Source organism: Petromyzon marinus, chromosome 61, assembly GCF_048934315.1.
Source record: "Petromyzon marinus isolate PM22_M1 ecotype Great Lakes invasive population chromosome 61, UKy_Petmar_22M1.pri1.0, whole genome shotgun sequence".
Classification (NCBI taxonomy): domain Eukaryota; kingdom Metazoa; phylum Chordata; class Hyperoartia; order Petromyzontiformes; family Petromyzontidae; genus Petromyzon; species Petromyzon marinus.
Genome location: NC_133727.1, coordinates 864,984 through 879,250, shown reverse-complemented (window position 1 = coordinate 879,250; position 14,267 = coordinate 864,984). Strand labels below are relative to the sequence as shown.

The following is a 14,267-nucleotide window of genomic DNA, read 5'->3' as shown; positions in this document are numbered from 1 at the left end:
TCACACGCACAGACACGCTCACACACGCTCACACGCGCACACACACACACAGACATGTACACACGCGCACACATATCGGGTCGATGCGAGTCGAAGAGTTAGATCTGTATCGATCGGAATGATGAATCGACCAGAATCAACCGAATCGAAAAATCAATGTGAATTGACGACTCGATCATAATTTATCTGAATCCAACAAATCCATATAAATCGAATAATCGATCTCACTTTACGAATCGATCAGAATTTAATCTGAATCGAATATAATCGATCTGATTTGAGAATTCGATATAAACTGATGAATCTATCCAAATCGATCCGGATCGATGCCTACATTTCACGAGCATCAGAATGTTCATCTGCACTGGACGAATCCGATGATCCGCTAAGCTCTGTGTCCACGGATGTCCCCGTAGTTTTTAAAACGGATGTGCAGTCGACATCCGCCCGATGAGCACGGTTGGACAGGTACGGTGGTGTGAAAGAAGCTCAACGTACGCTCAGATGCACGTGTAGGCGGCTCTTGCCGGCCAGTGAGCTCACCAGAGTCCAGAACGTTAAACAGCGGCAATGCTACAGCCCCACCAAGCGACTGAGCAGCGCTACTACACCAACGGATGGTGGAGAGGTCGTCGCGAGGGCCCCGCGGTGTGTGTGTGTGCGCGCGCGTTGAACGGATTTCGCACCACAGCACGTAGCCAGCCGTGCTGCTAGTCGGAGGCGGGGTGGGGTGGACAACAAACTGAACACAAAAAGCCGTTCTATAAAGAAATGAGTGAACGAGCGAGCGGGTGAGCAAGCGGGTGAGTGAGTGACCGAAGGAGTGAGCGAGCGGGCGGGTGAGTGAGTGAGCGGGTGAGTGAGTGAGTGAGTGGGTGAGTGAGCGACCGAGGGAGTGAGCGAGAGAGTGAGCGAGAGAGCGAGCGGGTGAGTGAGCGACCGAGGGAGTGAGTGAGTGAGCGGGTGAGTGAGTGAGTTAGCGAGCAGGTGAGTGAGTGACCGAGGAAGTGAACGAGCGGGTGAGTGAGTGAGTGAGTGAGCGGGTGAGTGAGTGAGCGAGCGGGTGAGTGAGTGGGTGAGTGAGCGACCGAGGGAGTGAGCGAGAGAGTGAGCGAGGGGACGCGTGAGTGAACGAGCCAGCGGGTTCGTGAACGAGTGAGCGAGAGCGAACGGGTGAGTGAGCGATTGATGGAGTGAGCGAGCGAGCGGGTGAGTCAGCGAGGAGTGAGGAGTGAGTGGCGGCACCTCTGCCCTGCGAGGAGAAGGTGAGGGCGAGCTGAGCCATGAGCTCGGGGCTCTCGAAGCGATCCTCGCGCGTCTGCAGCCAGAAGCAGTCCGACGGCATTTCCTGTGGTGCAATCTAACTCGCACACAGACACAGAGACAAACATCTCCCGTGTAGCCTCCACATGCACACACACACACACAGATAAAGATGCCCCATGTAGCCTCAACACGGCGCTTGTGCCAGGCTAGGTGCACGTTGAGGCCGTGTGAAGTGTCGAACGCACACCGGAAGGAGGTCACGGGGCAGACCCAGGTGCCATGGGTCGACTGACTGAGATGACTGGCCGATGCACCTCCTCCATACACGCACAAAAACCCCCCATATAGCCGTAACAGACTGTAGGGGCAAGTGCTGTTAGCGAGCACCTATGAAGGCCGAGATGAGTGGCCGATGCACCACGCACACAAACGCGCACACACACACGCGCACACACACACGCGCACGCACGCGCACACACACGCACACCCCCCCGACGGACACCTTGCTCCAGTTGGTGCGCTTGAGGACCACGCTGGGTTTGTATTCCTTCTTGGGCTTCACGCCGGGGGGCAAGGCGTTGAAGGCCCCCGCCATCGGCGGCGCGCCCGGAGGCCCCCCCGGAGGGGGTGGCGGCGGCGGGGGAGGGGGCGGTCCCCCGAGGCCGGGGGGAGGGGGGGGCGGCGGGGGGGGCGGCGGGGGGGGCGGCGGGGGGGGCGGCGAGGTTGCCCCGGCGGTGCCCGTGACCGCGCCGCCGCCCGACACGATCTGCGGGGAGGAGAGGAGGGCCGTTACTCGCAGTCGCCACGGGTCGACTGACTGAGATGAGTGGCCGATGCACCACCCGTGCCGCTACTGTGCGTTTTATCCACCCGGCGCTCCGCTCATTGTTGTGAGCGTCGCTCCTCCGCCCTCCGTTGTTGTTGGAGGGCGACTGCCTCCAACTGCCCAGTAGCGTCCTTCACGAGCCTCCTCCACAGAGGCCGATCTTGACACCGCTGGTACCAGTCATCGGCAAGTCCACTCAGCTCCACGTCCTCCTGTACCACATCACTCCATCTCTTCTCTAGCCCGTGCCGCGCCCGTTTAGCCCCCTCGATCCGGCCGAACAAAAGCTGTTTCGGCATGCGATGGCTGGGCATGCGGGCTACATGACCCAGCCAACGCAGCCTTCGCCTGCCGAAGGAACTCACCGATGGAACTTTGTCCACATCTTTCAAAGATTTGTGAGCTCTTCATACAATCCATCGTGGTTAAGCCCAGGATGGATCGTAGGCAGGCCAGACCGTGGCTCAGAAGACCCGAAGCTTCGTGTTGAGCGACAGTGTTTCTCCACAGGGCCCCACACACACACAGGGACACATGGGGACACACAGGGACACACACACACACACACAGGGATGCACACACACACACAGTAACACACACAGGGACACACACACACAGTGACACACACACACAAGGATGCACACACACACACAGTAACACACACACACACAGTGACACACACACACACAAGGATGCACACACACACACAGTAACACACACACACACACACAGTAACACACACACACACACACAGTGACACACACACACACACAGGGATGCACACACACACATAGGGACACACACACACAGGGACACACACACACACAGGGACACACACACACAGGGACACACACACACAGGGACACACACACACAGGGACACACACACAGGGACACACACACACAGGGACACACACACACAGTGACACACACACACAGGGACACACGCACACACACAGGGACACGCACACACAGTGACACACACACACACAGGGACACACACACACAGGGACACACACACACAGGGACACACACACACACAGGGACACACACACAGGGACACACACAGGGACACGCACACACAGTGACACACACACACAGGGACACACACACACAGGGACACACACACACACAGGGACACACACACACACAGGGACACACACACACACACAGTGACACACACACACACAGGGACACACACGCCCAGGGACACACACACACACACAGTGACACACACACAGGGACACACACACAGTGACACACACACACACAGGGACACACACGCCCAGGGATGGCTGCGTGCCCACTCGCCTGCTGCTGTATGCGCGCCACCTCGCTCTCGAGCTCGCGCTCCCGGTTCTCCTTCTGCTGCAGCGCGACCTGCATCTCCTGCCTCGCAGTCAGCTCCGCCTCCAGCTACACACGCACAATCACAGAGATCGCCCGTGCAGCCTTCGCACCGTGCGTAGCCAACCGTGCTCATCGGAGGTGCGGGGGAAGGACAACAAACTAAACACAAAAACCAGTTCGAAAATAAATTAGTTTTCAATTTCGATGTAAGAGTGCACAGCTCCAGTGGCTTCCTAATATCGGAGGAGCGTTCCCGACGGCCAAAGAAGCGCATCCGAAAGCGCGCGATGCGGCGACCGCCTTTGTTCCATGGCCAGCCAAAAGCTGCTGCAGCTACTGCTGCTGCTGCTGCCGCCGCTGCTGCTACTGCTGCTGCTGCTACTGCTGCTGCTACTGCTGCTGCTACTGCTGCTACTGCTGCTGCTACTGCTGCTGCGGCCGCCGCTGCTGCTGCTGCTGCGGCCGCTGCTGCTGCTACTGCTGCCGCTGCTGCGGCCGCCGCTGCTGCTGCGGCCGCCGCCGCTGCTGCTGCGGCCGCCGCCGCTGCTGCTGCTGCTGCGGCCGCCGCTGCTGCGGCCGCCGCTGCCGCTGCAACGATGACCGGGGTGTGCGTGATGGTCTATGCTCCTTGATGAGAAAGTGCCGTGTTCGCGAGCGGCACTTGCGAAGTCCGGCACGGCACACGAGGGGGTTTGTGTTACCAGCACCACCGCAGACCACCTTTGTCTCCCCAGTGGCGATGTTTACACACCGCACCGGGTACTCATTTGAGGCTGAGTCGACCTGACCGCCAGAGCAAAAAAAAATTACATCGCGCGCTGATTGCAGACGCATTGGACAGGGCGGGGTTCTCAAGAATTTTCCGTCACCTGCTTTGCGAGTTCCTCCACTTTCCTTTCGATCTCCGCCGATTTTTCCTTGTCCACCATCCCCTCTGCAGGCACACACACACACCAAAAAAGGCAAAGGTCCCCTGTGTAGCCTCCATCGTCTGCTGGGGCAAGTGCCGCGAGCGGGTAAGCGGCACTAACGAAGGCCGTCGCGGTGCTCCAGGGGTGGTGTGGCCGGAATCCACGCCCGGCCCCCTAGTGCTGATGTTTCAGGGGCGCCACGGTGGCTAGATGTTAACTACCTCGCATGGTCTACAGGACGTCGTGGGTTCAATCCCGACCCTAACGCCTGCTGTGTATTTGGAGTTTGCGTGTCTCTCTCTCTCTCCGTGGTGAGATGTTAACTACCTCGCCTGGTCTACAGGAGGTCGTGGGTTCCATCCCGATCCTGACGCCTGCTGTGTATTTGGAGTCTGCTGGTCTCTCTCTCCCCGTGATCGCGTGGATTTCTCTCCGGGTCCTACGGTTTTCCCCTCCACATTTAGAATGAACGTCGCAGGTTCAGAGTATTTGGCTGCTATACATTTCCACGTGATAAGCTATCAATTGTGGCCAGGTCGCTTCTGAAAACGAGCTTGCGTCGCTCAGTGGGCCTTGTCTGGCAAAATAAACAGAATAGAAATAGTTGTAGGTTTTCACAACACAACAACACAACTCATTTCGCGCCGAGCTGACCTACAGGATGCCCGAGACGAATTCAAACGCAGCTTCGCCGCTAACCGTACGAATGTTGAACCGTACGTTGAACTTCTTTCGCACCGGACGTAGCCGACCGTGCTAATCGGAGTTGCGGGTTGGGCGAAGGACAACAAACTAAACACAACAAGCAGTTCTAGAAAGAAATGGGTTCCTAGTAACGGGCACGACTACACGGAGCAGCGGCGGCGTGTTCGGCGCTCGCTGTTGCAGAGAGCTTCACGGTTCAAATTCGGCGGCCGTGCCCGGTTAACACGCCGGTCGCTTCGCTCACAGCGGACGACTTTAAAGATCCCGTGGCGTCGTTTGCTGGAGTTGTTGGGCAGCCGCGTGCCGGCGACGCGGTACCAACTTAGCCAAATCAGAGGAATCTCACCGGAGGCGACTGGCTGCGATCCCACACAGCGACCGTTGGCCTAAAAAACTCAATCCTTCATTGCTCTCGATATCAATTTTTTTTCATTTCACCATCGGTTTATGGCAGCACCCCTCCTGAAAAAAGTTCCCATAAGACTTTAAACTATTGTACCAGGGTAGGCCCACTGGGCTATGTGGCTCTTTTCAAGAAGCGACACGGCTATCACAAATGAGAGCTCAAGGAAGTGGCTTATCATCATCAAATCAAAATTTATAGCAGCCAAAAATACTCTAAACGCATGACGTCGAGTCTAAACGAGGACCCGGAGAAAAATCCACGCGCGACCACGGGGAGAGAGAGACACGCAAACTCCAAATATACAGCAGCAGGCGTCGTCAGGGTCGGGATTGAACCCACGACCTCCTGTATACCAGGCGAGGTAGTCAACATCTCCTAGCCACCGTGGTGTCCCATTGAACCCAGGACTTGGCGAGGCTTCTCCCTCCACACCCCCCTCACCGATGAGGTGCTCCACGTCCAGGCAGAATCGTTTGCCGTGCCGGAAGTCGGGATCGCAGCCGCCTCGGTGGAGCACGATCTGAGAGACGCACTCGTCCACCAGCCGGTAGTACTGAGGCCTGCGTGCACGCACACACAAGACAAAGGGCCCCCGTGTAGCCTTCACGGACTGGTGTGGGGCAAGTGGAGCCCGTAGCACCTATGAAGGCCGGCACGGCACACGAAGGGGGTGGGTGGCCAGCACCACGCCCGGGCCGCCTTTGTCTCCCTGGTACGCCGTACCAACTACTCAATTAAGGCGGAATGGACCTAGGGAAGGCTCGGAGCCGGTTTAGACATTCGTCACCGATGCTGCCGGAGCGCGGCGTGCTAACCACTGCGCCACCGCTCCCCACAATACACACACACACGTACATACACACACACACGTACATACACACACACACGTACATACACACACACGTACACACACACACATTCAGAGACACCCGATTCGGCCACATACACTCTCAGGACCAGTATTGTCAGCGAGCACCTATTAAAAGGCCGGCACGTCACCTGCCCACGAGCTGCCACGGTGCGACCCGAATACCCAGCCGTCTTTGTCTCTCCAGTTCCAATAAAAAAGAGACAAGGACAAAGATCCCTCGTGTAGCCTGAACAGACTGTTGGGGCAAGTCCCGTTAGCGAGCACCTGTGAAGGCCGGCACGGCACACGACGAGGGGGTGGGTGGCCATCACCACGCCCGACCGCCTTTGTCTCCCCGGTGGCGATGTTTACACACCGCACCGGGTAAGTCGACCTAGGGGAGCCTCGGGACCGGTTCAGATAATCGTCACCGGTGTTGGCCGTGAGCGGAAATCGAACTCGGGTCGCCAGGTTTGTAGCGCAGCGTGACGCTAACCGCTACACCACCGCGCCCCACACACACACACCACATCGTCGCCATATCGGTCGTTTCCCCCCAGAGATTTTGGGCCGAGCGGACTCGGGGACGGGCGAGCGGGCGGGCATACCGTGCGTAGAAGTCGTTGCGCACGAGCAGGAGGTGCTGCAGCAGGGAGAGGAGGAAGCCCTCTGCCGCAGTGTCCTTCACCACGTTCGCCACCACCGAGAAGACCTCCTGACAATCGGTGAGCGCCCGTCAAGGAGCACCGTCTTGAGATGGGACGGGTGGCCAGGTGGCTCGGGGCTCAGAGGGCTCAGAGGGCTCAGGGGTCAGGGGCGCCGAGGGGAACCGCTGAGATCCTGGGTTCTAGTATTAACTATTTGTATTTTACCAGGTAAGGCCTACTGAGCTATAGAGCTCTTTTTCAGAAGCGACATGGCCACAGATGATTGCTCAACGATGTGGCTTATCACGTGGAAATGTTTTACAGCAGCAAAATACTCTAAAAGCACATTCATTATAAATGTGGGGGGGGAAAACCGGAGGACCCGGAGAATACAATCCACACAACCAGAACACGCAAACTCCAAATACACAGCAGCAGCAGCAGGCGTCAAGGTCGGGATCGAACCCACGACCTCCCGGATACCAGGCGAGGTAGTTAACATCTCACCACGGAGAGAGACAGAGACACGCAAACTCCAAACATACAGCAGCAGGCGTCAGGGTCGGGATCGAACCCACGACCTCCTGTAGACCAGGCGAGGTAGTTAACGTCTCACCACGGAGAGAGAGACACGCAAACTCCAAATATACAGCAGGCGTCAGGGTCGGGATCGAACCCACGACCTCCTGTAGACCAGGCGAGGTAGTTAACATCTCACCACGGAGAGAGAGACACACAAACTCCAAATATACAGCAGGCGTCAGGGTCGGGATCGAACCCACGACCTCCTGTAGACCAGGCGAGGGAGTTAACATCTCATAGCCACCGTGGCTCAGAGGCACCGAACCGAGCCACGGATTTGACCCTGGGTTCAAATCTGGGTTTGTTATTAAACGGGGATATCTCGAGTGCGGCGAGGCGATGGCCTCGGCCGGGTCGTGCGCATTCTGCTTCGACTCGAACGTCCTCCAGCTGAGCAGCTCTTGACGGGCGAGTCGCTTCTCAGGCCTCGTAGCCAGGCGGATCTCTCCACCCCGCTGCTGGCTCGGCGCGTCCGACACGGCCGTTGCGAATCTCCTCGGCAACGGTGGCGTAGCCGGGGCCACGGCTGGAAACGGGAATTTCAGCGGCGCCAGCGACTGGTGGCACTTGAACTGCAACCAGGGGCGTAACGGTGGCTAGGAGATGTTAACTACCTCGTCTGGTGTACAGGAGGTCGTGGGTTCGATGCAGACCCTGACACCTTATGTAAAATTTGGAGTTTGCGTGTCTCTCTCTATCCGCATGGTCGAGTGTATTTGTGTCCGTGTCCTCCGGCTTTTCCCCTCCACAATTAGAATTAACATCGCGCGTTCAGAGTACAGTAAAACCTTGGATTGCGAGCATAATTCGTTCCGGAAACGTGTTTGTAATCCAAAGCACTCAGTTGTGATCACGTGACGCTCGGCAGACAAAGCGTCTACGTACACTGCTCGTATTGCAAGACCCTCGCTCGTTTATCAAATTAATATTTATTACAAATTATTGCTCGTCTTGCGAAACACTCGCACAGAGACCAAGTTACTCGCAATCCAAGGTTTTACTCTGTATTTGGCCGCTACATATTCCACGTGGTGATGACGACGAGCCACTTGGCCGAGCAATCGTTCGTGTTCGCCAGGTTGCCACCGAAAAAGTGCTATGCTGCTCAGTGGGACCCAACCCGGTAAAATAAAATATTATAATTTAATCTTTTGAATGAAAAGGAATCTCCGTGCGCTCTCTCCGTCGGGACCAAAGGATATTCGATCTCTAAGCGAATGTCGTTGTAGCGGTGAGAGAGCTCCAGAGAATCTTCCTCGCGGTTTTCATCGAACACCCTCAGCTGGACCTCGAACTCCTCGTTTTCCAGCTTCCTCAGCTCCTGCGGCCACGACGAGGAGGAGGGGAGGGAGGGAGGGGATGGCACCGCGTCTCAACGCCCCTCGCCAACGACGCACGCGCGGGAAGCCGTCCCGTGAACGTGGTGGCCTGACGACACTCACCCGACACTCGCCCGACACTCGATCGCTTGACTTGTCAGATGCTCGCCATCAACTCACCTGACCCTCACCACCACCACCACCACTCACCACCACTCACCACTCACCTGAACCTCACCACCACCACTCACCACTCATCAACTCACCACTCACCACTCATCAACTCACCACTCACCATTCACCAACTCACCTGAACCTCACCACCACCACTCACCACTCACCACCACCACTCACCAACTCACCTGAACCTCACCACCACCACCACCACCACTCACCACTCACCACCACCACTCACCAACTCACCTGACCCTCACCACCACCACCACCACTCACCACTCACCACTCACCTGAACCTCACCACCACCACCACTCACCTGAACCTCACCACCACCACCACTCACCACTCATCAACTCACCACTCACCACTCACCAACTCACCTGAGCCTCACCACCACCACTCACCACTCACCACCACCACTCACCAACTCACCTGAACCTCACCACCACAACCACCACTCACCACCACCACTCACCACTCACCACCACCACTCACCAACTCATCTGAACCTCACCACCACCACCACTCATCAACTCATCACTCACCACCACCACTCACCAACTCACCTGAACCTCACCACCACCACCACTCATCAACTCATCACTCACCACCACCACTCACCAACTCACCTGAACCTCACCACCACCACCACTCATCAACTCACCACTCACCACCACCACCACTCACCGGCAGGAGGTCGACGAGTCCACAGCGCATGAACTCGCTGCGCAGGTGAAGCCGGAAGTCGAGCTCGTCCACGGAGGTGACGAGAGCGTTGATCAGCTGCATGCACGCCACCTGTGGGGGGGAGGGCGAGGGGAGGGTGGGGGGGAGGGTGCAGGGGGGGAGAGTGGCGGGGCAGGAAGGGAGCGGGGAGGGGGGGGATGGAGGGAGTGGGGGAGTGAGGAAAGCAGGGCAGGGCAATTGATGTTAAAGAGGCTCAGCTGGCGGTGAGGGTTGGGATGACGGCGAGAGTGAAGATGACGGTGAGGACGAGGGTGATGATGATGGTGATGATGAGGACCGCACCTTGAGCGGGAAGCTCTGGTTCTGCTTCACCCCACGCACGATGCGAGAGAAGCGCTCCTCCTCCTCCTCCTTCTCCACCGCGCTCGCCTCCACGTGCCGAGTCAGAGCCTCCAGGATCCTGCCGTGCCTGGGACGAGAAACACAACGATAACGAATACGGTCACATGACAACAATGACGATGATCATAGCCGACGACGACGATGATGATGATGACGATGATGATGACGGGAAACACCGTCAACGGTGAGCGCTGATCATTGATGAACCGCGCCTCCGCCGGCCGTATACGTTGGCCCTTCTCGGGATGCAAAGTCTCGCTTTGCCGCATGGGCGGGCGGGCGGGCGGGGAGGGAGGGCTGAAGGGAGGGAGGGGAGGGAGGGAGGGCTGGAGGGAGGGAGGTAGGGAGGGAGGGCTGGAGGGAGGGAGGTAGGGAGGGAGGGAGGGCACACACTCACATGCCGCCCTCATCCAGGATGCACAGCGCCGACAGCAGCTTAACGGCGTCGGCCATCATTGGTGGGTAGGCCGGGTCGACGGCCCGAGCCAGGAGGTAGACGCCATTCTCCTCCGCGAGCATCCGCATGATGCCGTACTACGGGTACACGAGACAAAGACAAAGGTCCCCCGCGTAGCCCTTAACAGACTGTCGGGGCAAGTGCTGTTAGAGTGTAACGCCTGCAAAGGCCGGCACGGCGCGCACCTATGAGATGGTGGGTGGCCAGCACCACGCCCGGCCGCCTTTGTGTCCTGAGCGGTGATGTTTACTACACATCGCACCGAGTATTCATTTGAGGCAGTCGACCTAGGAGAGGCCCAAGACCGGTTCACATAATCGCCACTGGTGTTGGCCGGGAGCGGAAATCGAACTTGGGCTGCCGGGTTCGAAACGCAGCACGCGAACAACTACGCTACTGCTCTCCCACACACACACGCACACACGCACACACACGCACACACACGCGTGCACAAGCGCGCGCACACAAAGACCCCTCGCGTAGCTCTTCGCAGACTGCCGGGGCAAGCGCCGTTAGTGAGCGAGCGGCGTCGATGAAGGCCGGCGCCACCGCCTCCGTCCGCGGGCGAGTGAGCGGGCGGGCGGCTCACCTTGTTGTTCATGAAGGCCTTGAGGCAGCGGATAATCTCGTGTTGGTTCTTCTTGCAGATCGCGTCGGAGCTACGGCCAAACGAGGAGAGTGGGGGAGGGGGGGGGGTTACCGGCGGTGTACGCCCAGGGTGAATATTCGTCGTTGCCAACGCAGCTGATGCAGACTCCGGCCTGAAGAGGCCGCGTGACCCAGAGGTCAGGGTCATGGAGCCGGCACAGCTGAGAGCCTGAGTTCCAATCCGGGTCTCAGCCACAGACTCACAACGGAGACCCACAGACTCACAAGGAGACACATAGACTCACACGGAGACACATAGACTCACACGGAGACCCATAGACTTACACGGAGACCCATAGACTCACACGGAGACACATAGACTCACACGGAGACACATTGACTCACAGGAAGACGCATAAACTCACACGGAGACACATAGACTCACACGGAGACACATAGACTCGCACGGAGACCCATGGACTCACACGGAGACCCACAGACTCACACGGAGACATATAGCCTCACACGGAGACACATAGACTCACACGGAGACACATAAACTCACACGGAGACACATAGACTCACACGGAGACACATAGACTCATACGGAGACACATAGACTCACACAGAGACCTATAGACTCACACGGAGACACATAGACTCACACGGAGACACATAGACTCACACGGAGACCCATAGACTCACACGGAGACCCATAGACTCACACGGAGACCCATAGACTCACACGGAGACACATAGACTCACACGGAGACCCATAGACTCACACGGAGACACAGACTCACACGGAGACCCATAGACTCACACGGAGACCCATAGACTCACACAGAGACCCATGGACTCACACGGAGACCCATCGACTTGCACAGAGACCCATGGACTCACACGGAGACCCACAGACTCACACGGAGACACATAGACTCACACAGAGACCCATAGACTCACACGGAGACCCATCGACTTGCACAGAGACCCATGGACTCACACGGAGACCCACAGACTCACACGGAGGCACATAGACTCACACGGAGACCCATAGACTCACAAGGAGACCCATAGACTCACACGGAGACCCATCCTGTCAGTCACACAGAGACCCATAGACTCACACGGAGACACAGACTCACACGAAGACCCATAGACTCACACGGAGACCCATCGACTCACACGGAGACCCATCGACTTGCACAGAGACCCATGGACTCTATATAGACCGAGCGTCACATAGACCAAGTTGTAATGACCTCCAAGCTTGCCTCTTACCGGTTTGAGTCCTGCAAAGTTTTCAGCGAAGTCAGGAGCAGCCCGCAGCCCTCCTTGCCGAAATTCTCCACCCAGCTGTACACACACAAAGACAAAGATCCCCCCTGTAGCCTTAACAGACTGTTGGGACAAGTGCTGTTCGCGGGTAGCACCTATGAAGGCCGGCACGGCACGCGAGGGAGGGGGCTTGGTGGCCAACACCACGACCGGTTCAAATATTCGTCACTGATATTTGTTCTGAGTGGAAATCAAATTCGGGTCACTGGGTTTGTGGTGCAGTGCGCTAACCACTAATCCACCGCTCCACGAAAGACAAAGACCCCCCGTATAACCTTAACAGACTGTTGGGGCAAGTGCTGTTAGCGAGTAGCACCTATGAAGGCCGGTACGGCGCACGAGGGCGGGGGTGGCCAGCACCACGCCCGGCCGCCTTTGTCTCCCCAGTGGCGATGTTTCCACACCTAACCAAGTCATCATTTGAGGGGCTGAGTCGACCTAGGGGAGGCCCATGACTCGTTCAGAAAATCGTCACTGTCGATGGCTGCGAGCGGGAACTGAACTCGGCTCGCCGGGTTCGTAGCGCAGCGCGCTGACCGCTGCGCCACCGGTCCCCACGCGTGCGCACAGCACCTGACGGGATTGCTGTTGAGCGAGACTCGCAGCGACTCGAGGCACGTGAGCAGCTTCTCGTCGTTGAGGCTCGTCTTGAGGCCGTAGACGTACTCCTGCGAGGAGCACAGCGCGCTCTCCTCGCTCGAACGCACGCCCTGCACGCACGCAAAATAAAGACAAAGATCCCCCGCGTAGCCTGAACGGACTGTTGGGGCGAGTGCCGTGAGCGAGCACCTATGAAGGCCGGCACGGCACGGCGGGGGGGTGGGTGGCCAACACCACGCCCGGTCGCCTTTGTCTCCCCAGTGGCGATGTTCACACACCGCACCGGGTACTCATTTGAGGCCGAGTCGACCTAGGGGAGGCCAATGACCGGTTTAGATCATCGTCACCGGTGTTGGCCGTGAGCGGGAATCGAACCCGGGTCGCCAGGTTCGTAGCGTAGCGCGCCGACCGCGACACTACCGCTTACGCACGCACAGACAAAGATCCCCCGTGTAGCCTACACAGACCGCTTGGGGCAAGTGCTGCTCGAGAACTGCTGTTTGTGTTCAGTTTGTTGTCCTTCCCCCCCCTGCACCTCGGATTAACACGGTTGGCTACGTACGGTGCGAAATTAGTTGAACGTACGTACCGACACCGAGTTACGTAGCTCTTTTTACATGCTTTCTATTAACTCGCTCTGTCTGTCGTTGTTGTATCCTCAAGTCTTGTAACTCAAGTTGAACCCACTTCCCAATGTGGTATCGACTGTAAACTTGGTATACTTATGTCATACTGATGACAATACTAGATTCTATCATAAAAATATATATTTTGAAACATTCTTTTTTATATGTTATGTTTCCACGGTGAACTGACGTTGGCTGTAATTGGCCACGGTCCCCCTTACGTTGTGGCAAGCTTCGAGGCCACTTCCTGGAGTCGTGGAGTTCTGCCATTACCAGTACATTTCATAAAAGCGTGTTTTAAAAAAAGTTTTTTAAATATTACTTTTTCAGAAGCCACCTGGCCATCGCAAATGATAGCTCAACGAAGTGGCTTATAATCATCATCATCACGTGCACATTTACAGCAGCCAAAATAATCTGAATGTGCGACGTCCATTCTAAACGTGGAGGGAAAAACCGGAGGACCCGGAGAAAAAATCCACGCGACCACGGAGAGAGAGACACACACACTCCAAATATACAAAGAGACA

General features: G+C 57.2%; 1 protein-coding gene across 1 annotated transcript in view; it reads right to left on the bottom strand.

Annotated features, from left to right (window-relative positions):
- LOC116955781 (protein diaphanous homolog 2-like) overlaps nucleotides 1-14,267 on the bottom strand; it is a 78,389-nt gene that overhangs the window by 40,214 nt on the left and 23,908 nt on the right. The window contains exons 5-17 of the mRNA XM_076053377.1: nucleotides 13,085-13,392; nucleotides 12,455-12,529; nucleotides 11,175-11,244; nucleotides 10,526-10,662; nucleotides 10,069-10,195; nucleotides 9,727-9,837; nucleotides 8,745-8,863; nucleotides 6,922-7,038; nucleotides 5,905-6,023; nucleotides 4,311-4,375; nucleotides 3,403-3,507; nucleotides 1,769-2,032; nucleotides 1,246-1,360 (exon numbers count right to left, since the gene is read on the bottom strand). Of these exons, the coding sequence (XP_075909492.1) occupies nucleotides 1,246-1,360; nucleotides 1,769-2,032; nucleotides 3,403-3,507; nucleotides 4,311-4,375; nucleotides 5,905-6,023; nucleotides 6,922-7,038; nucleotides 8,745-8,863; nucleotides 9,727-9,837; nucleotides 10,069-10,195; nucleotides 10,526-10,662; nucleotides 11,175-11,244; nucleotides 12,455-12,529; nucleotides 13,085-13,392 (1,732 nt within the window). The remainder of the gene's footprint in view (nucleotides 1-1,245; nucleotides 1,361-1,768; nucleotides 2,033-3,402; nucleotides 3,508-4,310; nucleotides 4,376-5,904; nucleotides 6,024-6,921; nucleotides 7,039-8,744; nucleotides 8,864-9,726; nucleotides 9,838-10,068; nucleotides 10,196-10,525; nucleotides 10,663-11,174; nucleotides 11,245-12,454; nucleotides 12,530-13,084; nucleotides 13,393-14,267) is intronic.